Source organism: Abramis brama (genome assembly GCF_963993115.1).
Source record: "Abramis brama genome assembly, chromosome: 7".
NCBI classification, from domain to species: Eukaryota; Metazoa; Chordata; class Actinopteri; order Cypriniformes; family Leuciscidae; genus Abramis; species Abramis brama.
The window spans coordinates 3,670,664-3,695,498 of record NC_139969.1 but is presented as its reverse complement, the minus strand read 5'-3'; the positions used below and the strand labels follow the sequence as shown (position 1 = coordinate 3,695,498).

The following is a 24,835-nucleotide window of genomic DNA, read 5'->3' as shown; positions in this document are numbered from 1 at the left end:
GCAGCAGGCAATATTAGCTTTTTGTCACAATGCAAAATAAAATAATCTTTATAGTCCTACAAACTGTGACCCTGGACCACAAAATCAGTCACATGGGTTATATATACATTTATACAATAAAAAAGCTGTCCATTGATGTATGGTTTGTTAGGATATGATAATATTTGGCCGAGATACAACTATTTGTAAATCTGGAATCTGAGGGTGCAGAAAAATCAAAACATTGAGAAAATCTCCTTTAAAGTTGTTCATTTTTGTTCTCAATTGTGCTGCATTCACTCACAAAAATAAATGTTTTATATATTTATGGTAAGAAAATGTACAAAATATCTTCATGGAACATGATCTTTACTTAATATCCTAACGAGTTTTGGAATAAAAGAAAAATTTAAAATTTTGACCCATACAATGTATTCTTGGCTATTGCCACAAATATACTCGTGCGACATGTGACTGGTTTTGTGATCCAGGGTCACAAATAAGCTTCATTTTATCCATGCAAAATATAATTTCTTATTTTTATGTTGATTATGCCAGTGAAATGTGAATTATTGTAATGGGCCTCAACTATCAGCCATCTAAAATAATTTTTGTATATATGGTGCATCACAAAAAACATGTTCATGTCATAAAAATACAAAGGAGCCACTGTGATTTGATAACAGAAACAGTTCCTTACTGCATCAGTTTCGTATTTCTTCGTGAACTCGGCAAACTGTAAATCAGTGACATCTTTTATATCGTTCTGCTGGGCGCTCATTGTGAAGATCGGCTGGAAAACAGAACGCAAGAACGGAAAAAAGAAAGCCATGTTGATGTTTAAATGATAAGCACCCTAAGATCTGCACAAGAAAAGACAAAATATATCAAGATCATATGTAGACTTTTACACGAGTCTCCTGCTTCTCAGACGTTTCTCCTAAAAAACACAGTGTCTCGCAGTGTCTCTTCTAGAGTTTCATAAGAGACCTCAACAATGTCTCAGACTGTGTTCAGATTGCCAAGATACCAAAGTCAGCAATTAAAAGTCAGAGATCCAGTGTTAACCAAAACTATTTGCCATTAAAATTAAGCTGAAATAGAAATATTAGATTAAAACATTGTCTTTCTGACTAACTGGGATAAGTGTAAGTTTAAAAAAAGTAGTAAAATGACTAAAACAGAAAGAAAAAGAAAAAACATGGCAAAAAAAAAAAACAATAACTGATAAAAATGACAGAATCTTACTCTAAAATGAAAATGAAAACAATAGCAATAAATTATAATAAAAAATAAACAAAGCAAACACCACAGAAAAAAACTATATTTAATAAAAATGACAAAAACATAAAAAGACATAATTAAAAATAAAAAACAACAATACATTATAACAATAAGTTATAATTAGAATATTATAAATAGAAAATAAAAATTACTAAAACTTAAGCTAAAATTTAAATGAGGGCTGAAAACAAAAAAAATCTAAGCTTATTCAAAATATTAATAAATAGTATATGAATAATAAATTAACACTGCAGAGACCTCAATATAAACGCAACATTTCTCATTAAATGATCTGAGATTCTAATTAAATTTTATACTGGATGAAAACTATGGCTCATTCGTGTCTATTTGATTTCTTAGGAGAAACATCTGAAACAACACAATGTTTTTACCGGATGTAGAAACTGTCAGAAATGTGAAATGAGCATTCGAATCAACAGCTTGAATGTAAGGTGCACCTGAAGTCCTCCGAGCATGAGTGTGACGGACACGTCCAGTGGACTGTTGACCACTCCTGCCACAGATTTGACCAGAGACATGAAGAGCAGCGGGAACCAAACGATGCAGATCAGAAGCATCACGATCATGCCACCCATTCCATACTTCACAACCTTCTTCTTCTTCTGCCCGCGAGGCTGAGGGTTTCGCTGAGACACCACACACACAGCTGGTTAGGATGTTGCTTTACGCCCACATGATCTGCATATGCGGTACGTATTCTTTCAGATCCTAAATTAAGAGCATACACACACTGCACACGGATGCGGTCTGGCAATGCATTGCTGTAATGGTTGCAGATGCAGGTGTGTAGTCTATTCTTTCTGTTGTGCATGTGCTTCATTTAAACAGATTTTTTAAAATGTAATTTCACATTCCGTTCGCAAAGACCCGCCCCCTTTAGTTACTGTTGCTATGTCCGACAAGCCACGCCTCTCTCACGCCACAGCATGTTCTCACACAGTGAAACATACATGACACTGACAACACACTGAGTGACAGGACAGACCAGGTTACTTTTGATATGAAACAAAGTCTCAACTTTCAAATTTGGTCATTTTTTAACGAAATTTAAACAATAAATACCGTTTTGTGTGTGTCTGACAGATCGCTCAGTTAAAGCTGCTCGTGAACTGATCATCTCTTCCTTCTAGTTCATTTATAGCATCAAATGAATGAATGAACATCAGAAGGAATGTTGTTTTAACCGCGGAAAGACGTCAGTACACTCTGTTTTTCAAGTTCAAATCCTCTAATGTTAATCTACTAACTAAATCTAACTAGTTTACTAACTAAACTAATCCTGACTGCTTTGTCGGACAAAAATGGCGGATTTGGCGGATGGTGGATTATGATTGGTCAGATCGCCTGTCAATCAAACTCCCTGCGAAGGGTCAATTGAAGTCTAGTGATTCACAGTCAGCATATGACTGGGTAAAGGAAATAAAAATACACCCTACTTCACATTTGGAAAAACAAAGCAACATAATGGATAAAACGTGTCTCATCGTGGAGGGGCAGAAAAACAAAGTTATGAATGACCCACAGAATGAAGATTAAACGCCTTTTTTCCCTTGGTCGAACATTATTAAAGTTAGAGCTTATTTAGAGATATCAGCCGAATGTCTTAGTGCAGGCGCTAATGGATCCAAGGTTGTATCTTGTAAATTACCCCACTAATAATGCCCAGAATGGTGCCAAACTTCTACAGTAGTACAAATAGGTTTTATTTGTTTTATAGGTTTTATGTACTCATAAAACGAGGCATTGGAAAGTTTGTAAGTACATCAGGAGTTTATTTAAATAACACTTGCCTGATGGCTAATGCTACCGCTAACCCGTGCGTCGACGTCACTTCCGTGATTTGGGAAAAGCACGTAAAACTCCTTTGCAAAACTCACAAGTGTAAGGGAAAAGCTAGTGAATTTATTACATTTTTTCCGAAGTGTTGACAACTTAGTGTTAACTAACCATTTTTATGAACTGGTACTACCAACAAAATATTAGTGCATTCCTGGAACTGGGCGTCGTTACACTACATCCTTATGCATCGCTTTCTGCCAGGACTCTTACATGCTTTTCCCAAATCACTGAAGTGACGTCGATGTGCAGGTTACCGGTAGCATTAGCCATCAGTGTTATTTAAATAAACTCCTGATGTACTTACAAACTTTCCAATGCCTCGTTTTATGAGTACAGAACTTATTTGTACTACTGTAGAAGTTTGGCACCATTCTGGGCATTATTAGTGGGGTAATTTACGAGATACAACCTTGGATCCATTAGCGCCTGCACTATATTCGGCTGATATCTCTAAATAAGCTCTAACTTTAATAATGTTCGACCAAGGGAAAAAAGGCTTCTGGGGGGGTGTTTGGCTCGAGGTCATGGTGCAAAGGAGCCTAGGTTGATTTTACTCCGAACCATCCCTTTAAGGCATGGTAAGTTTAATTGAAAATGTTTGTGACACTACCCTTTCACGTAAGAGAAAGCACCATATGTTTAAATGTTGTTTGAGTAACTTGATGTATATTTCTATACAGAAGTAATGAAAATGAATGGATTCTGGACTGAGCAGATTTGTTGAAAGAATAAGTAAATGATATATAACCTCTCTTACCTTCTCTGATTCCCTCCAGCATTTGAGGATGAAGATGTGTGCGTAGATGTCCTCCACACAGATCCAGCTGGACAAACTGAGCGTCGTGTCCGTCCACACCCAGTCCATCACAGCTCGCAACTCCGTCAAGAACGGGATCAGGCGAAACCTTGGACGTACAACACTCACTAAAACTACCGACTGGTTTTCTTTATAACACGAGATGCCAATCATTTAAAAGATGTCAAATATCGGCCGATATATCAACCTTGGTCAATTTATTGTAAGTAAAAGGAAACAAAACGTTTCTATGTTTGAACACTAAATTATTTTTTTTCAGATTCTGTCTCATTCCACATAAATATAAACGTAAATTACATGCAACATCACCCATACACATGTTTCTCACCCCTGGAAGAGGAAGAGGTTGAGGTAGTTGTAGCTCTTGGTGAGGAAGTTTCCCAGTATGCGAGTCGGATATCCACATCGGATCTGATACGCTGACAGGCCGAAGTAAATGCATTTCACAAAGTACCACAACTGAGCGGTAGTGTTCTGACTGAAGCGCCTGCAGAGAAGATAAAACGTGTAAGGACACTCTTGCAGAACTCGCAAACTTTCAGTTCAAGAGTGTGAATTTGAATTGGCCAGGAAGTTAAAATCCATCCATCTATCTATCTATCTATCTATCTATCTATCTATCTATCTATCTATCTATCTATCTATCTATCTATCTATCTGTCTATCTATCTGTCTGTCTATCTATCTGTCTGTCTATCTATGTCTGTCATTCTATCTATCTATCTATCTATCTATCTATCTATCTATCTATCTATCTGTCTATCTATCTATCTATCTGTCTGTCTATCTATCTGTCTGTCATTCTATCTATCTATCTGTCATTCTATCTATCTATCTGTCTGTCATTCTATCTATCTATCTATCTATCTATCTATCTATCTATCTATCTATCTATCTATCTATCTATCATTCTATCTATCTATCTATCTATCTATCTATCTATCTATCTATCTGTCATTCTATCTATCTATCTATCTATCTATCTATCTATCTATCTATCTATCTATCATTCTATCTATCTATCTATCTATCTATCTATCTATCTATCTATCTATCTATCTATCTATCTATCTATCTATCTATCATTCTATCTATCTATCTATCTATCTATCTATCTATCTATCTATCTATCTATCTATCATTCTATCTATCTATCTATCTATCTATCTATCTATCTATCTATCTATCTATCTGTCATTCTATCTATCTATCTATCTATCTATCTATCTATCTATCTATCTATCTATCTATCTATCTATCTATCTATCTCTCTATCTATCTATCTGTCATTCTATCTATCTATCTATCTATCTATCTATCTATCTATCTGTCATTCTATCTATCTATCTATCTATCTATCTATCTATCTATCTATCTATCTATCTATCTATCTGTCATTCTATCTATCTATCTATCTATCTATCTATCTATCTATCTATCTATCATTCTATCTATCTATCTATCTATCTATCTATCTATCTATCTATCTATCTGTCATTCTATCTATCTATCTATCTATCTATCTATCTATCTATCTATCTATCTATCTATCTATCTATCTATCTATCTATCTATCTATCTCTCTATCTATCTATCTGTCATTCTATCTATCTATCTATCTATCTATCTATCTATCTATCTATCTATCTATCTGTCATTCTATCTATCTATCTATCTATCTATCTATCTATCTATCTATCTATCTATCTGTCATTCTATCTATCTATCTATCTATCTATCTATCTATCTATCTATCTATCTATCTATCTATCTATCTATCTATCTATCTATCTATCTGTCTGTCATTCTATCTATCTATCTATCTATCTATCTATCTATCTATCTATCTATCTATCTATCTATCTATCTATCTATCTATCTATCTATCTATCTGTCATTCTATCTGTCATTCTATCTATCTATCTATCGTTCTATCTATCGTTCTATCTATCGTTCTATCTATCTATCTATCTGTCTGTCATTCTATCTATCTATCTATCTATCTATCTATCTGTCTGTCTGTCTGTCTGTCTGTCTGTCTGTCTATCTATCTATCTATCTATCTATCTATCTATCTATCTATCTATCTATCTTTGTTGACATGCTATGCTTTTCCTGTTAAAAAAACACAGTTTTACTAATTTATTTAATTTGAATTCAAATTAAACTGGAATTCCTAGCATCCCTTTACCTGTCTGTGATTGCTGGCAGGATGAAAAACATCCAGAAATGGATGCCAAACACCAGGAGGACCTGGAAAATCACTTTTCCCATCACAGTCTTGCGGAGGTACAGAGCGCGATCCACCACCATCGTGCTGAACTGGATGAGAACCATGACGAGGAACGGCCCGGGAACTTGGTCTTCTGACAGCGAGGACGTGATATCAGCTCCTGCCTGATGTTTCTGTGAGCCAGAGAAAACAAACATCAACACAGAGCCACACAACAGCAGGTCAAGAAGAGGAACCGAGGATTGGTTCTTTTAAGTATGAATTTTATCTGAAACTCTTATCTAATTCCTGCATAGGCAAACTGCATCCATAAATACATTTTTTCAAAATATGTTTGCCCTCAAATACTATTTTTTCAATTTCTATTTAATAACATAATTTAAAATTTACCCCAAATGCCGTGAAGCCAAAGACAATAATGATGAAATCTACGGTGTCTGCTAGAAACATGAAGACGTAAACATCCGTCACGGCGTTGTACTCGGGATGGATCAGATTATAGAAGAACTGACGGATGGGCTGATAGATCCTAACCAATCTGAAGAAAGAAGAGAAACAGAGACTGAAAATACAGACTCATAAAGTATATTAAAAATATTAGGATGAAAGAGTGCACATCAATCAGCCAAAACTATCGGCATGAAATGGCTTTCATAACCCATTTTACTTCCATAATCTGAAAAATGTAGAGTGGCAATTCATTTTTATCCATTGGGAATTGATTGGAAGTGTAGGATCCTATGAAGTTTTTTTCTAAATTCCATTTAGTTTTTTTAGTTTAACTTTCCCCAAAATCCATAATTTCCATTTTCATTTTTCTGGATTCTGTTTTAATGGTTTGATTAAATTTAGATGACCATTGTCATCAAATTAATTCATAACACTTCAACAATTTAATAATTTATTCAAATTTTAACTACAATAGCGCCCTATGAAATGCATTATTATTATTTTTATTTTTTTTAGAAATTTGGTGTTTTCGGGATGGTAATCAATCAAATCAAAACTTTAACAATTTAATTAATCTTTTAGAATGTAAATCAAATTAAATTTGATCAATAGGAAGAAAGGAACAGTCAGAGGTGGAGAAAATCAGGTCCATCTGAATTATTTTCCCACACACACTCACTTTTCGAGCAGGTAAACCTTTGCTTTGATGAGCTGCTCTCGGATCTTCTCCATAATCATTTCTTTCCGGCTCTTCGGCGGTACTTCTGGCTCACTGCTTTCTCTAGGAACGCTGTTCCGTGTGCTCGTGCTGCCTGTGAATCAAACCAGTACCAAACGTCACCACAATTAAACCCACAGCAATGCTTAACCCCAGAATAAACAGAAAGAGCACATTAGCAAACAAAATAGCATGTAATTTTCACTGGTCTGTTCAAATAAATGACCTTGACCAACCAGATTCATGATGTGTATATTACTTACAAGTCCATAACTGATTACAAATTATTTGACTTTTTGATTACTTTTAACTATCACATACATTTGAACAGGACTGTTTTGTACCATATTGATAGCATTTTTTATATTTAAGTCATAAAAATGTCAAATATTTTTAAGTCACCACTGGTGTTCCTCAGGGTTCTGTCTTGGGCCCTCTTCTATTCATTATTTATGTAGGTACAAAAACTATTCTGACAGAAACATCTGATTGCTTTTCTGTGGCTATTGAAAACTCTACAATTTTTCCTTGCCCACAGGTTAAGAATCTGGGTGTCGTCCTCAATAGCACTGTATCCGTCAAAGCTCATTTTAATAACATCACGTGTACTGCATACTTTCATCTACGTAATAATAATCGCCCTAGTGACTAGTCTGTCTCTCTCACACAATGAATAGCACTGCAATTCTTATTCATGCACTGGTTACTACAGTTATTGACTACTATTACTCTATAAACTTCAGTTGGTTCAGAACAATGAAATGGTTTTGACATTTACATTTAATCATTTAGCAGACGCTTTTATTCAAAGCGACTTACAAATGAGGAGAGCAATAGAAGCAGTTCAACTAACAATAGGACTATGACAATAAGTGCTACTGTATGACCCTTCCAGGTTTAGTCTAACGCAATTTAAAAAAGAAAAATAGATCTAGAGAAAACAAAGTGTTAGTATTAATGGGTCAGGTGTTGCCGAAAAAGATGCATCTTCAGCCGTTTCTTGAAAATGGCTACTGACTCAGCAGCTCGGGTTGAGTTAGGCAGATTATTCCATAAGTCTCTTGAAAAAGTGAAGTGATTTCTGTAAGTCTCACCCCGTTTGGAGCGCACAGAGGAGCGCCGGGAGAGCTGAGGTCCGCCGCTGGTGCTCTGCCGCCGCAGATAAGGCCGATGCTCAGGATAACGCATATGCATGAGCACCTGGGACGAGTCCACGGACATGCCGAGGTTCACGGTCTTCAGCGAGTACGCTGGTGAACTCTTCTCTTCCTCAGCTGGAATCACGACCGCCATCTTCCCCTCGTCCACAGACTCGTCCTGATTAAGACACGCATCTTTTCGGGACATTTTAGGGTCGTCTTCATCCCAGAGACCATGACACTGAGACAGAGAGAGAGAGAGAGAGAGCAGGTACACTAAATGAGATTAACTGGACGCATTGAAGCCATTGTGATGGTCTTTGGTTAGGAAAACAAACTGGAAATTGAAAATAGTGCTTCATCCGAGACCCATTTATTGCCTGTATAATCAAAGTTGTAAAGTAAATAAAAGGCACTTTCCACAAATGGGATAAAAATGGTACCATTTCTTTAAGCAATAAAAGTAGAAATCCCACATTTTCCATCTAAAATCCCTTCTAGAAATTTGATTTGTTAGATTAAACTATCTACTAGTTGAAAGTTTGGACATACTTGACTGAATTTGTTTTTCTCACGATCTTAAACTTTGTGAACTGTCTTCGTCTTAAATGCTTTACAACAAAATCAAGGCTTTAACCTGTATTCTACAGGGTTGGAAAAATAATTGCAAACCTCATCTAAAAAATGTTATCTAAAATGCTTATAACATTTAGTTTGACCAGCCGAGAGGTGTACAAACAATTTTCTGATGGCTAAGCAGCTTCTCTTTTTGGGTTGCATTTTAAAAATCACGCATAGGATTACAAGCAGCCTTTTTTAATTCATAAAATCAAACGCAAGTAAATTCTATTATTTTCCTACAAACCTAGCATTCCTAAACCTTTGCTTTTAAGACTTGATTTACTTCTACATTTAATAAATAATTATAAAATGTTTAACTCCAGGTTTCAGATTGGTTTTGATTTTCAAGTATTTTTTTACAGGCACAGTTTTTTTGTGATATTAGTTTACCCTGGTGAAAAGTGCAATGTCATGCTGAAGCTTCGATTTTATGAAATAATCTGAAACCTGGAGAGGAGAGGAACCTCAAACATTAAGAATTGATTTTAAAATCCATTTTATGGTTCAAAGCTCTCAACAGTCTAGTGGCTTCGTTTTGATCTCATAATGTCTGATGAATTATGTTTCCAGCTGTACCTTGGCACCAAGCTGCTAAATATCTCAAAGCTAAAGCAGAAAACAGGCGAAGCAAGCGTTATTTATTCTTTGGACTATGGAAATCAAGCAGATCTTAAAGATTAAATAAATATGTAAACTTGTACCATGATCTGTCTAAATACTCGATTCTGATTAGCTGGACGGTGTGCAATGAAAACGTTCAATGCACAGGTAGTTCTAGTCAGTTTAATCACTTTTCTATATTAATGCACCGTTTTTATTGAAGCGCACAAACAGAGAGATGGGAGATCACAGAAGCATTCAAGAGCACAGAAACTTGTTACTGTACATGACTTTTATTAATAAATAAACTGAATAGCTACTGAATAGCTACATTATATTTCTCAATGAGGGAGTTACATCCCAGTTTTTGAAACTTGCTGCTTCGTTGTAAATAGAGAGAGACGCGGCACAGATGCAGGTAATTCACACACGCATCTCTCTGTGTCTGTATCTCCATAATCAATTCAAATACATTCTATGATTCATTAATTTACTTTATCTCTGTGTTTGATTTAAAGCGGGCAGAATGCTAGATCTAACTATCAAAAAAACTGAATTTTTACCCTTTCGGTCAAATATTGCGCTGCAATCATCAATAACAGCTTTAACTTGTCAATGCTGGCAAATGACCGTGGTATAAGCGGGATAATCCACCGCTAGCTGTGCATTAAACCATTTGAATGCTCTTTGCCTCCACTTCGTGCATTAAAATAGTTAGCAGTGGATTATCTCTGACATCTCTGGTACTAATAAAATATACAGTAACACTTTAGTATGTCGAACACATTCACGTTTAACTATGACTTTTGCTTCAATATACTCCTAATTTACTGCTTATTAATAGTTACTAAGGTAGTTGTTAAGTTTAGGTATTGGGGAGGATTAAGGGATGTAGAATATGGTCATGAAAAATAAGGCATTAATATGTGCTTTATAAGTACTAATAAACAGCCAATATCTTAGTAATATGCATGCTAATAAGCAACTAGTTTATAGTGAGAACTGAACCCTAAAATAAAGTGTTCCTAAATATACTTATTTAGTTTTTTTATTTGCATGCATTCTGCATTTATATTTGCATATGCTAACCATACTTATTCCGCCCAGTACACAAGAATTGTTTTTTTAATAAAGCATGAAAATGCATGAAATGTGCTTTAATGACAAGGTTTATTAGTTCTACTGACTTTATCAAGTTTAGCATCACTACGATTAGATGGACATTATGTGGCAAAATAAATAAGAGTAAGAACCTTTAGTATGGATCTGTGGAAGAACAGCATCAGCAGCTGCACCAGGTCATAGTGCACGTATCCTTCTTTCTTCTCTATGCCGAGGATGTTGGGCGGATGGTACGGCCTATTCTCGTTGACTTTCACGTTCTGGTTGAATGGGAAAAAGCTGAACTGGAAGAAGTACTTGACGACGATGGTGACCTGGAGAACATAAAAACATATTTACAAATGATATAAACATTTTTAACAGATGCTACTGGACTCTAAGCAGATTGGCTAGACTTAAACTAAAAGATACTGCACTATGCTGGCGGTGTAACAAAGATATAGGAACTATGGTTCATATGTTATATGAATGTGACGAGGTGGAGGAACTCTGGGAGAAAATTGTACAGTTTGTTAATAATACTTTAAGTCAGTCATTATATAAGAACCCTGCCTTGTGTATGTTGGATATTATACCGGAGGACATGCATATATCTCGACAACAGATGCTATGGTGCCGTCTAGTCACATGTCGCACGGGTATATTTGTGGCAATAGCCAACAATACATTGTATGGGTCAAAATTATAGACTTTTCTTTTATGCCAAAATCATTAGGATATTAAGTAAAGATCATGTTCCATGAAGATATTTTGTAAATTTCCTACCGTAAATATATAAAACATTTATTTTTGTGAGAATGTTGCACAATCGTGAACATAAATGAACAACTTTAAAGGAGATTTTCTCAATGTTTCGATTTTTTTGCACCCTCAGATTCCAGATTTTCAAATAGTTGTATCTCGGCCAAATATTGTCCTATCCTAACAATCTATACATCAATGGAAAGTTTATTTATTCAGCTTTCATATGATGCATAAATCTCAATTTCAAAAAAATGTACCCATGTGACTGGTTTTGTGGTCCAGGGTCACATATGATGAATAGATGGAACTCATGTCAAATATTGCTAGTTATGAACGTGTGGGGGGTGGTTTGTGGGGTGATGATTATGTTGTGGTAAGGGGTAAAAACCACAAAACATGTCACTGTTAAAACATTTTTTGACTGATGTTGTTTGTTTAAAAAATTGTGCATTTATATGTATAATTTGCACATACTACACATATAACTGGGCCTGCACAGAATCTGTGCCCACAAAATTCAATACACAAGTCATTTCACCCAAACCAAACCCTGACCTCTGTGTAAACGATGGCCGTCATCCAGAAACGCTTGCTGGGCCGAGGAACAGAGAGCATCGCCCACAGGAAGATGAGGATGGGCAGCACCAGTGTCGCCATGGAAGCCGAGATCATGTGGTTGAGGATGATGACCAGGTAACAGACCATCTCAGAGTGCGCCACCAGCAGGTTATAGAGAGAGTAGCACAGCTGCAGGCCCAGTGGTTGCGATCTATAGAAACTCTCGGAGTTCTCCAGCTCCTCGTCGTAGAACATTCTGGATAACAGTGGGAAAACAGATCACATTAAATCACATATCAACAATTATACCTACAATACCTACTGTGTATTAGTTGTGCTGGTAAATGGGAAAGTGCATACTTGAATATGTACTGTAGCAGTGTTGCATATAAACTAAAACTATTTTAAAAAAATTGTTATATAAGCTAATAATAATAAATATGTAAATTACATACTGAATGTTAGAATAAAGTTTACGGATATCAAAGATATATATATATTAGATTAACTAATATATAGAAAAACAAACTTTATGTTTTTTATGTTAAACTTTATATATACTTTACCTATACTATCTCTCTCTCTCTTTCACTCTCTCTCTCTCTCTATCTCTCTCTCTCTCAAATATATATATAGTGTATATGTGTGTGTGAGTATACAGTACATGTTTATATACACATACAACTTAAACTAAATAAATTTTTTTAAATGTTGCCTTTGCAACTTACTGAAATAAGTATGTTTATACTATATTTCTTATACTATATAATAAGAAATATAGTATAAAAACGTATACTAATTTCAGTAAGTTGCAAAGGCAACATATCAAAAAATGTTATTTAGTTTAAGTTCTAAATATACTAGCTAAAAAAAAAAACTAAAGCTCAAATAAAAATAAAATCACACACCTTTCTGGAAATATATATAAATAAATAAAAAATGATAAATATGACAAAAAGCACATAGCAAACTTACTAAAAATTAAACTACAAATATAATGAAAACGGAAAAGCTTATTCAAAATATCAATACAACTATAATAATGTTACAATTCCTGTCTTGTGTTTAAGGACATTTTGGAATCTTATGGAATTTTTGGAATCTTATTTTGGAAGTGTATTTTTGTTCCTATTGTTCCTGCTGTTTGACTTCCTGTGATTACTTCCTGTTTTCTCCGTTTCCATTGCTGCCTTGTTTGTTTGTTTGTTTCCACAGTTACCCAGGGGTGTGTTTCCCGAACAACGGCGTATCTCGCTGCTTCACTACCATAGTATGATGCATCGTTGAAGAAATCAACTAGCTAGTCACGACCATTTCCCGAAACTGTATTGTCGCAAATTGGTCGTTCAACCACGTTGGTTAATGACGTCACGCCGGTGGTGGAGTAATAACTTCTTTTAATGAATCTGTTTGAGATCGAATTAACTCTAGATGTTTTGCTATAAATTACAGACATGGCATCTGAGGAGTATTTCTCATTTTTCTCAGTTATTTTGTTTTATTTCCAGATTCAATCATAGACTCGTTCTTACATAGTAGAGCGCGTTCGCACATGCGCACTCTTCAAAAACGGTGCTTTAAATCTCTTGACAAACTAAAAGACGTAAATGACATTTGTATGTATTCTAAATAAAAGACACAGGTCGTACTGAATGTCATCTTGCTTATTTTGCTCAAGATAAGGATTTATTGAGTCCACATGTCATGCAAACTAGAAACTCTGCTTCTAACCACAGGTCGAGAGCTGTCATTCCAACCACACAACTTTTTCGTTAAAACGATGGTTTTGGGAAACACTGACTCGTTGAACTGCTGATAACAACGGAACTTGCAAACATAGTTGGCTAACGATGCTTTTGGGAAACGCACCCCTGGTTAATCTCTATAGCCACTCATTACCCACACCTGTTCCTTGTTATCTTGTGTATTTAAGCCCCAGTGTTTCCTATGTTCTTGGTCTGGTGTGGACCTTCATGGTTCAGTTTTGCCTGCCTTGCCACTTGTCTGGATTCATCTCATCTCATTTGCCTGGATTAACTTTTGTTATGTTTTGTTGAATGTCTTTTAACTGCATTTGGATTCTACTCTCCCTCCTATCTGAACCAGCCCACGTTACAAACAGTATACACTAAAATAACACTGGTATGTAGTGAGATATTATATCAGTATTGGGATTTTCTACCACATTTATGCCACTTCTTGACACAACAGATCCATTTAAATAAGCCGTCATGCAAAACGACTGACTTGTTGAGCAGCAGTTCGCTGGCGGTCAGATCGGTGGTCGTGGAGGGCAGCAGAGGGTCGTCCAGATCGGATTTGCTGTCGGGTGTCATCACCATCAGACGCTTATCGCTGTCGCTTTCGTCGCTCACAGAGAGACGGTCGAAGCTCACGGCTTTGCTGTAGCTGGGCGGCACGTCAGCATCTGAGGTGTTTGGCGCGTCTGTGTCTGGAGTGAAAACCTGCCCGCTGACCAGATCCGTTTGCACGTTCTCCGGTCCTGAGGATTCACCTTCATCCTGATGGATAGACTCTTCACACTCCTCATCATCAGTAACACACTGCTCTTCCTCTCGGTGATCATCACACTCCAGCTGAGGATCCTGAACATCTTTCACTGCTTCCTCTGGATCCACCAAATCCCATTGGACTTCCACTTCCTCTTCCCGCTTCACTTCCCCCTGATTGTCTCCCTCAGGTTCGTCCTCACTGGCTGGGCGCTCCGGCTCTGCTGTTTTCTTCTTGTCCTCCAGCTGGTCTCGCTCGTCCTCAGCCTCGTCTATCGTGTCGTTGGTGTCTTGTCGAGAGAATAGTGTAACGCACTGAGTGGCTTCACTGGAAAACACAACACAAACAGGAAACAGCGTCATATTACAATCACAATAAACATATCAACGTATGAATTGTGGAACATTTTCAGAAGACGTTTTGACGTATAGGGTTTGAGTAACAACATTTCCTGTAGTGCTGTATAATGAAAAAATACACAAACAGATTAACTTAAACATTTACTTTGTCTTCCCAAAATGTATATTTACCACTGAAATATCCTTGATTTTTTAGGAAGTTTTAGAAGTTAATTGATGTCCGATACTTCCAAAATGTCCAATAACTGATAAGTAGAACCAATTATTTGACCTTATTTTTGACAAAATAATACCTAAATAATGTTATTTTACAATAATAAAAATTTGTATGTAAATTTTATATGTATTATGTACATACATTTATTATTTTGATATTTATTATAAAAAAAGTGTGTGTATATATATATATACACACACACACACTTTTTTTAAAATAATAAAATGAATTATTAAAATGAATAAAAATGTAATAGATGACATTTACAATATTAATACTATACTAATTAATATATTATTAATATAATACAAATTTTATTAGTAATATATAATATTATATTATATATGTGACAACGTGAAATAAAGCATACACCATTTAACTTCATAACACGTTCATTTTGTCATCATTTGCCATATCCAGCAAAGTTAACCATCAGATTGAAGGGTGATTATTTTTAATAATTTTAACGCATTAAGGTTTTTGAATCAATCGCATGCATTAATGTATTAACATTGACAGTCCTAATATATGTATATATAGTCAGACAAAACAGAAATGTGAAAATATCAGTTAATATTTTAATTTATTTTGCTTCATTTTTCAGGTTTTCCATTAGCATGGCAAACCTGTTTACATTATAAATAATATGTAAATAAATAAAATAAAATAACAAAATATAATATAATAAGATAAAAATAAAAATAAATAAAAGGAGTGTGGAGGGTGAGGATGAATGTGATGAAGAGGATTATGAGTTATTCATTATGAGCACCTGGACATGACGCTGCTTCCGCTGTCCGCCGAGGAGTTGGACATGTCCAAGCCGTACATTTTGCGCAGTTTGGGACGAGCGCGTTCGCTGGTTTTGGGAATATTCTGAGGCATGTCGTCCAAGTCGTCCAAGGTGGACTGGCGGGAAAACAGCATGGTGGCTTCGGTGTATGCGCTGATAGATGGACAGATGGACAGATGAGTGGAAATATAATGCAATGAAAAAGATGACAAGAAATCATGAGTCAAATCAAAGTCTCCTGGTTCTCAGATGTTGCTCCTGAGAAAAAAAACACTTTAATTGTGCTTGTCATGAAAATGTCACAATGCAAAAACTCTGGGGTGAGATACATCCTATATATTTTTTAAGTTATGTGATTTGTAAGACAAACAGAACTTAACATACTTTGATCTCCTGAGATATGGACAACACAAACACATACTGCCATTTGTCTCCAAACCCTCAGAGTGAAGTTGGTTAGATATAGTCTTACCTTAATTAAGTGTGTTCATATCTATGGGGACTAAATAATATATTCTAGAATGAACAAGTAGAGTACAGCCGTCTAGGATATTAGTCAATCACCTCTGTCTAACAAACGAGACTGAGGAGTTTGAGATTATTAGATCATATACCCGGCCGGTGCGAGACTCAAATTGTTGGGTGAACGAGTGTAAAATGTAAAGAAAAGAGTTAAATAGAATAATCAAACATTCACTTACATTTAAAGTGGTGAAAATCAAGCTTTTAATATTGTTTATATGTCTATGTGGTGTTTTTAATGTGCTTTAAGACAAACCATGTGTAAATTCATAAGTCGACAGCATTTCTGAGTATTTTCTCCTTAAAACTGCAGTGAACCAAAGACAGTCTCAAAAACACGCTTTGAAATCGCTGGTGTTTCTGACGTCACAAACTACCTTGTAACCAATCAGATCAACGTGTGATCGTCAACCAGTGGATCTCTGAGCTGAGTGAGTGAGTGGAGGCGGGGCTCATTTGCATATTCATAGAACCGCGAATACTAAATGAGGCAAGGGTGTCGAGTTGCATTCAAGCTATTTTAAGGCATGACACTTTTTTTTTCCAAGGAAAAAAACTTTCAAATATGTAATTTTGGTGATCAAAGGTGTGTTTTAAGGGATAAAATGATTGACTACAGGGGGACTTTAAAGATTAACAAACATTAATTAAATCTTTGAATGAAATAAAGAGGTTATTAAATGAATTTGCCACACTGAAAAGCACAATAAACCTTCACCCGCTTATCGGAAACTGTCGTTGATCCGATTGGGCGGGTCTTACAGATTCAACCTAAAATAATAAGGTGGAGGATGAGCACCTGGAGAGGCTGTCTCTGGAGGCGAATCCAGACTGGAAGGAATCCAGACTGTGTCCGACCCGTCTGCGGCGGGCTCTGATTGAGCCCGAATCCTCCTCACTGATCCGGTCCAGTCCAGATTCACGAGATCCACTGAGTTTCATCTGCTTCTGGTAGTACACATGGATGCTCTCACGGGACGGCACGTTTCCCTGCAGGACAGAGAACACAGGGGATCAGTTCTAGACCCATAGCAGCTTGGCTGATTCATTACGTTTTTGGATTATTCTCAAAAACGTGTTGCACCTTGTGCTGATTCCAAAAGCTACCAATGCATTTTAATTACAAATATTATAAATATACTTTTTCTGCAATCAATTTCCATCATTAAATTATATTAAATAAAGTATATAGTGATAGACCGATATATTGGCTGATAATTTTTTCTACATTTAATAACAAGGATCCCTGTAAATAATTGCAAACTAATGTGCCATCTGATGATGTTTGAGACGACACTGCAGAGGACAAAATTTTACAGTACATCAATATTAAATTATTCACGTGTAATTCAAAGACATTTATTCTTATAGAGCCTGTTTGGTTTTGGTTTAGTTTCCCCTTAAATGTTAATTACATTTAAGTACTATAACTTAATTACTATAAGTAAATTCCCAAATATCAGCCATTGGCCTCACTTTCCTCTTTAGTATACTGATAAAAATATATATTTTTAAAGTAATTTTTTTTTTATATACACATATGTTGGGCTTTCATGTTTTATGGAGATATTCCATAGACATACAGATTTTTTTTAAACAGTATATTTTTTTTCCTAACCCTAAACTGTTTTCCTCATGGTAGCCAAAAAATATACCCACAAGGAAATGTCCTCATAAACAATGTATATGTTGTAATACGAGCGTAATGCCCATGTTATTATACAAATTTGTGTCCTCATAAATCATATAAACAAGCACACACACACACACACACTTTCTTGTACATCTATATGAGGACATTCATTGACACAATGCAATCTCTAGCCGCTTACCCTAACCTTACCCATCACAACTAAGTGCCTAACCCGAACCCTGACCCTAAACCGACCCTTAACCTCATTATAACCTTATCCCTAAAACCAAGTCTTGACCCTCAAACAGGCCTTTAAAGGGCTCTCAGAAAGTGAGGACCGGCCAAAATGTCCTCACTTTACTCTCTTTGTCCTCACTCCAATGGTCTAAAACTCAAACTGGTCCTCACAAAGATAGTTGTACAAGTACACACACACAATATATATAAACATATACCATGGTCTTTATCTCTGTGTTTAGTTTAAAGCAGGCAGAATGCTAGATCTAACAAGCCGTAACTGACGAAAATAACCATAATTTTTACCCTTCCAGTCAAACATCAATAACAGCATTAACTTGTCAATGCTGGTAAATGACCATGGTATAAGCGGGACAATCCACGGCTAGCTGTGCATTAAATCATTTGAATGCTTCGCTTTGCATTGGGCGATTCTTTGCCTCGATGTCATGCATTAAAATGGTTTAATGCACAGCTAGCTGTATGTATAAGCATCAGTAGAGAACCTTTTTGACTTCTCGGGTCAGCATGCAGCGCTCGATGCGCAGGACGGTGGAGATGTCGATGTATTCCCTGCAGACGGAGTTCAGCCATTTGGTGATGCTCTTGACGGTGGTCAGAAACAAGACCCACGTGAACTTGATGATGTTGAAGACCCTCTTGATGATGTTGTCTACAGGAAGTGGAAAGTTACGTTTAAGTTTTTCTGAAGTTTATATGAACTGGTAAAACGAACGTGTGCCATGAACACACCTGGTCCGTCAGTTTTCTCTTCCTCTGAACTCTGTCGTTCTTCTTCACCGACCTCTATCGCCACATGAACTACACACAAGAAGTTGCTTGTCCATTGAGACCATCTTTACAATTATGAACACAAATGTTCAGATGTTAAAGAGTAGCTGTACCTTCTTTCTTGTCTTTTCTGTGTCTGCGCTTCCAGAAATAACGCCTCCCTTTGCCTCTTTCCTTCAGGACTGCTTTAGAGTCAGTGATCCAGGTATGATACACAAACTACGGAGCAACAGCAATAGAAATTCATCCATTATTGACGTGTTTGAATAAAGTGTCGCACAAGGACTTAAACACACAAACATGTCCAGCCATTTCAGGAAACCAGTTGAAATTTAACCCATGATTCAAGTTTCAATGCAATGCATTTTTTCATTTTGATCATGAATGTGTATTTTATCCCCTGAAAAGGCTGAATTTGACAAGCACATCCACACACTGCATACAAACAACTGTTTTCCATCCGAATATTCCAAATCTTTGAAAAGCCACTTCCAATTTTTGAATTGCATATACATGGATATTGATGAGTATGTATTTAATTATCAGATTAAATGGAGTTGTTTGAATCCAGGTTGCACAAGAAAATGGAAAATTCAAAGACAGAAACTGTTTTTTGCTCCATTAATATCAGAATGATTCACGTTCAGTGTGAACGCCATTTCTTAAATGCAATGGAGCAAATCACACAATTTACTAGCAACAACATTAAATGATAACATTTTAAAATAAGGTTCCATTTGTTAACTACATTAGTTAACAATTAAGCATTTATTACATTAAGCATGTTCATTCCATCATTTTATTTAATGGACCTGAGCTGACATGAACTAACATTATGTACAGTTGTGTTTTTACTACTGTTAATAAAGATTCATAAATACTGTACCAAATGCATTGCTCATCAACTAATTTTACTGAACTAATGGGACCTCATTGTAAAGTGTTACCAATGAAATTATTAAAAATAAACCCAAAAAAAAACACCAGACGCAACATTCACATTGAACAACACCTCTAAATCATTTCCATTCCATGCATCCTTGAAGGATATTTCACATTATTTCCAATCTCATTATATTTCCAAATATATATATCATAGTTGGAACAACATGGAATGGAAATCTTCCAATAAAACACCATCAGCAAACACAGATAAACACAGATGAGCCGTTCCCTGCGGTGGTACCTTGGCCGCTCTGATTAAATACTGCAGAACAGTTTTGGGCAGTTTAAAGACTGATCTGGGTAAAGCCACGAGGGCCGAAGCAAACTTTCTGATCGCTCGCTGAGAGGAGAAAGAACCAGGAGAAAGTCACAGCATCAGTGTCCTGAAACCCTTCAAACAGTTACAACACTAAAACAACACATGAACAATTAATACATGGGTTTGTAACTAAAAAGATGGAGAAACCGACACAACATTTTGATTAAGAGGAGAAGATATACAGATGATGGATGTTGGGCTATTTGATTGGGGATTGAAAGAAAAAAATCACAGAGATTTCATTAAAACTGCAATTTAAAGTCCCCCAGTGGTGAAAATCAAGCTTTTAATGTTGATTGTGTCTATTATGTGTTTTTAATGCGCTTTAAGACAAACCATGTGTAAATTCATAAGTCGACTCCATTGCTGAGTATGTTCTCCTTAAAACTGCAGTGAACCAAAGACAGTCTCAAAAACATGCTTTGAAATCGCTGGTGTTTCTGACGTCACAAACTACCTTGTAACCAATCAGATCAACGTGTGATCGTCAATGAGTGGATCTCTGAGCTGAGTGAGTGAGTAAAGGGCGGGGCTCATTTGCATATTCATAGAACCGCGCATACTAAATGAGGCAAGGGTGTCGAGTTACATTCAAGATATTTTGAGGCATGAAGAATTTTTAACGTTTTTAACGTAAAAAATCATTTTGGTGATTTAAGCCGGGATACAATTTTTGACTACAGGGGGACTTTAATATGGATTAAATGGAGATCAACCGGAGACTTTGAATTCTCCTGCTTCTCAGATGTTTCTCCTGAGAAAAAGTCCTCAGTAATCTCACACGTGTCTCCAGTAGAGTTTCAGAAGAGATCTCAACAATGTCTCAAACTGCTCAGATTCGTGAAGATACCAACGCCCGCAATCAAAAGTCAGACAGCTCAATATGAACTCGCACAAGTCTCATCAAAATTACCTAAACTCATTCATTTTATAGCTCTATCACTGAATGACAACTATTGACTCGGTTTGTGTTTATTTTTATTTCTAAGATGGAATTTTAGGCCAAACATCTGCGACTGTCCACTTTCATTCAAGTCCTTTTTTTCTTTCTGAATATCCTTTAAAACTCTGAAGTAAAATGTTGTTGGTGAACATTGTTTAATCTTGACTACATCTTCTGAGCTATAACAAATCAACCCTATAAAGCCGACTGTATCATATTTGATATGCACAATTTATGCCCTGTAAATGATCAACATGATTGAAACATTGCTGATAAACATGTTGCACACAATCTACATGCCGTCTGTCGTCTGATTGTTTTTTAGCAAGTGAAAGATATTTTAGTATAATTGTAAAAGCGTCCACCTTCAGCACATGGTTCAAATCTGCACTGATTTTTATCAAGTAAATGTAAGAATAAATTGTATATTGTTAGTAATATAATATTTCAAGATGAACAATTACTGATCTCTCAATCATCATTGTATTGCATTGCATTATATGTTTTAAAACTACAGAGCTTTGATCATAAAACTAAGCATTTTAATATCAGCTTAATAAGACATATTATTAGCAGATCTAGAGTGACGACTGATATTTATATGCATTTTATATCAGTAGTATGATATACTGTTATAAAGATCTCACTGATTTACATTAGAATACCAGCATCTGCACCAAATTGCATATTTTTGCCCAGTTCATAAAACCAAGGTGTTTTTTCTCCTCAAGTATGAGATCCATATTCTCACTATATCATATATGAGCCATAAAAAGCCTGATATGATACTCAGAAAACACCCATGATTTATTTTATATTTTGTCTAAAGGTTCAATAAACTGTCACAAAAAAACAGATTTTTTTCGGACTATTACGTCAAATGTCACCGGGTTGAAATTAAAGTTTCATTTTAATAAAAATACATAATACATTTTAATAATACATTTTAATAAAACAGCAATTGCCAATCAAATTAATCCATAAAATGGAGGAAAAAAAAACAGTTATATATCTCTAGTTGGGTTAGTCAGTCATCTAACACCTTGGAAACACAAAAAGTTGTGTAAATTCGGTTCACTCACCTGAAAGGCTGATCTCTTGGGTGCTTCTTCTTCATCTTTTTTCTCGTCATCTTCCTCTTCCTCTTCACTGTCAGTTTCAAACAGGTAATAATCACCACTTCTAACCACTGAGAGAGGAACGGAGGAGAGCGTTTAGCCAAAACAATCATAAAATCAGCAAACAGGAGAATAACATGCTTTTGATGATTCATACACACACATACATACACATATATGGTATGGTAACAGTATATATATATATATGGTAACACTTTAGAATGAGTATACAGTAATACAGTACTTGTTCAATAAACAATTTTCAAGCTTTGCTCATCAGAGCACTTGAGAAAATACCATTAAATCTCTTGATTAAACTTACCTGAATCTCTAAATCTGAAAACCGTACAGTCAAACTTAGTTTATCAGGCATAACAGAACATTAGCGCCAAAACAAAAACAATAAAACTGTAGAAGATTAAATCTTGCATATCCCATTTTAATAAAACAGCAATTACCAATCAAATTTATCCATAAAATGTAGAAAAGAAAAGAAAAACAACTACACAGTTATATATCTCTAGTTGGGTTAGTCAGTCATCTAACACCTTGGAAACACAGCTGTGTCTGCAGTTTCACAGATGCATTGAAAAACAGTAATTGGAATAGGGAAACTGCCTTGTGTCCTTGAACAGAAGAGCCACAATGGAGAGGGAGGGCAGGGGAGGATGCTGGGAAAACAGTTCAAAACTTTATTGAAGTGACAAAACCAAATACTGGCCCTATAAAGCTCTAAAAAAAGATTAATTTCTGATTAGAGGGTCATTAAAAAAAAAAGCATGGTACAACAGTAATACCATGGCTTTTTGGACAGGATCATGATAGTAATACTATGGTAGTGTTTGCAGTAAATTGGAGTGCATGTAAATACCATAGTATGTGAATATGGCAACCATATTCAATCATGTACCATGGTATTACCGTCCAATACCATGACTGTAACATATTGCACCTTAATGCGTTTTCTTTAATAACAATCATCATTCTAATCACTATTAAACAAATATTAACATTAATGAAGTTGTCGCAGTGAAATCGCATCTCCTGTGCTTCAGTATCACGCTGATAACTGAGATCAGCACATCAACGAAGACAAAGTAAATACCATCTCACCCATTTGACACGCTGAGAAGCACCAAGACTATGAGTTTGAAGGTATTTCTTTTGCTTTTTGATGGTTTTCTGGTGAGCACTTTCTTTGTTGAAGAGGATATAAAGAGAGGGACCATAAACTTTTGGTTTTACAAAGAAAGTTGTTCATCCAAAAATGAAAACTTACTAACACTTCTGTCGCTCAAAAGCTTTTTTTCTCCATGGAAATCAAAAGGCGATGTACAAGCTCTTTCACATACAATGAATGAAAGATGATTTGCCAAAGTTTTTTAGCTGACTAAATTTGTTTTTGCTTTATTTGAGGCAAAGTAATCAAGATGTCCATGAACGTAACTACATTCAGCTTTGTATTTTTGTATTCAGCCAAAGTTTGGGGTTGGTAAGATGTTTTTTTTTATATTTACGAATTATGCTCACCAAGATGAATTATTTGATCATAAATACAGTTAAAAAAAAACACAGTAATATTGTTAAATATTATTACAATTTAAAACTAGAAAGTAAAGTTTGTTGGGACAAACTTTCATGTTGGCTTGACAAAGCCTTGTCTGAAAGTTTTATAAGCTTTCTAGCATGTTTTATGTTGTTAGCATGTCTAAGCATATGTCTAGCATTATTTTAAAATTTTCTTGTTTGCAACAGATTTCAATCCATTGCTAACATGAATTGACATGTTACTAGCATTTGTTTTAACAGATTGCTAGCATGAATTAACATGTTTTAGCACGTTATTTACATGAATTAGCATGTTGCTAGCATCTTTTTTTTAACACGTTGCTAACATGAATTAGCATGGTGTTAACATTTTTAGCATTTTGCTACCATGAATTAGCATGTTTTAACCATAGACTGTATAAAACAATGGACATAGTGTCCGTGGCGTCACCCGTCAGTTTCGTAAGAGCATTATTGAAGCCCAAAGTGGGCGGATAACCGAAAATGGTCAAAGAGGTGGATTAGCTGAGGTGACGTAACGGCTAACAGACAGCAGACAAACGACTAGTAGTGACAGCAGCGGCAATCCACCTGTCACTCAAGTGGCCACCTGTAAATCTGGGCATATTAACTCTGATTGACTCTCTTTTGGATCCTGTCTCTAGTGGCCAGTCGATGAATTGCAGTTTAAGTCACTTCAGTGTTAGATTCAAGAGAGAGACTGGAAGGTGGCCGCTTGGATTTAACACATTACTAGCATTAATTAGTAACCT

The 24,835-nt window shown here is 35.7% G+C and overlaps 1 protein-coding gene across 1 annotated transcript in view; it reads right to left on the bottom strand.

Annotated features, from left to right (window-relative positions):
- Nucleotides 1-24,835, bottom strand: part of piezo2b (piezo-type mechanosensitive ion channel component 2b) — a 97,159-nt gene that overhangs the window by 4,960 nt on the left and 67,364 nt on the right. Inside the window, exons 32-49 of the mRNA XM_084120029.1 lie at nucleotides 22,479-22,585; nucleotides 20,376-20,474; nucleotides 19,303-19,408; nucleotides 19,151-19,219; nucleotides 18,904-19,070; nucleotides 17,327-17,517; nucleotides 15,985-16,158; nucleotides 14,373-14,963; nucleotides 12,123-12,381; nucleotides 10,955-11,137; nucleotides 8,436-8,721; nucleotides 7,303-7,435; nucleotides 6,564-6,711; nucleotides 6,132-6,346; nucleotides 4,269-4,427; nucleotides 3,881-4,028; nucleotides 1,722-1,910; nucleotides 680-772 (exon numbers count right to left, since the gene is read on the bottom strand). Coding sequence (XP_083976155.1) covers nucleotides 680-772; nucleotides 1,722-1,910; nucleotides 3,881-4,028; nucleotides 4,269-4,427; nucleotides 6,132-6,346; nucleotides 6,564-6,711; nucleotides 7,303-7,435; nucleotides 8,436-8,721; nucleotides 10,955-11,137; nucleotides 12,123-12,381; nucleotides 14,373-14,963; nucleotides 15,985-16,158; nucleotides 17,327-17,517; nucleotides 18,904-19,070; nucleotides 19,151-19,219; nucleotides 19,303-19,408; nucleotides 20,376-20,474; nucleotides 22,479-22,585 — 3,317 coding nt within the window. The remainder of the gene's footprint in view (nucleotides 1-679; nucleotides 773-1,721; nucleotides 1,911-3,880; nucleotides 4,029-4,268; nucleotides 4,428-6,131; nucleotides 6,347-6,563; nucleotides 6,712-7,302; nucleotides 7,436-8,435; nucleotides 8,722-10,954; nucleotides 11,138-12,122; nucleotides 12,382-14,372; nucleotides 14,964-15,984; nucleotides 16,159-17,326; nucleotides 17,518-18,903; nucleotides 19,071-19,150; nucleotides 19,220-19,302; nucleotides 19,409-20,375; nucleotides 20,475-22,478; nucleotides 22,586-24,835) is intronic.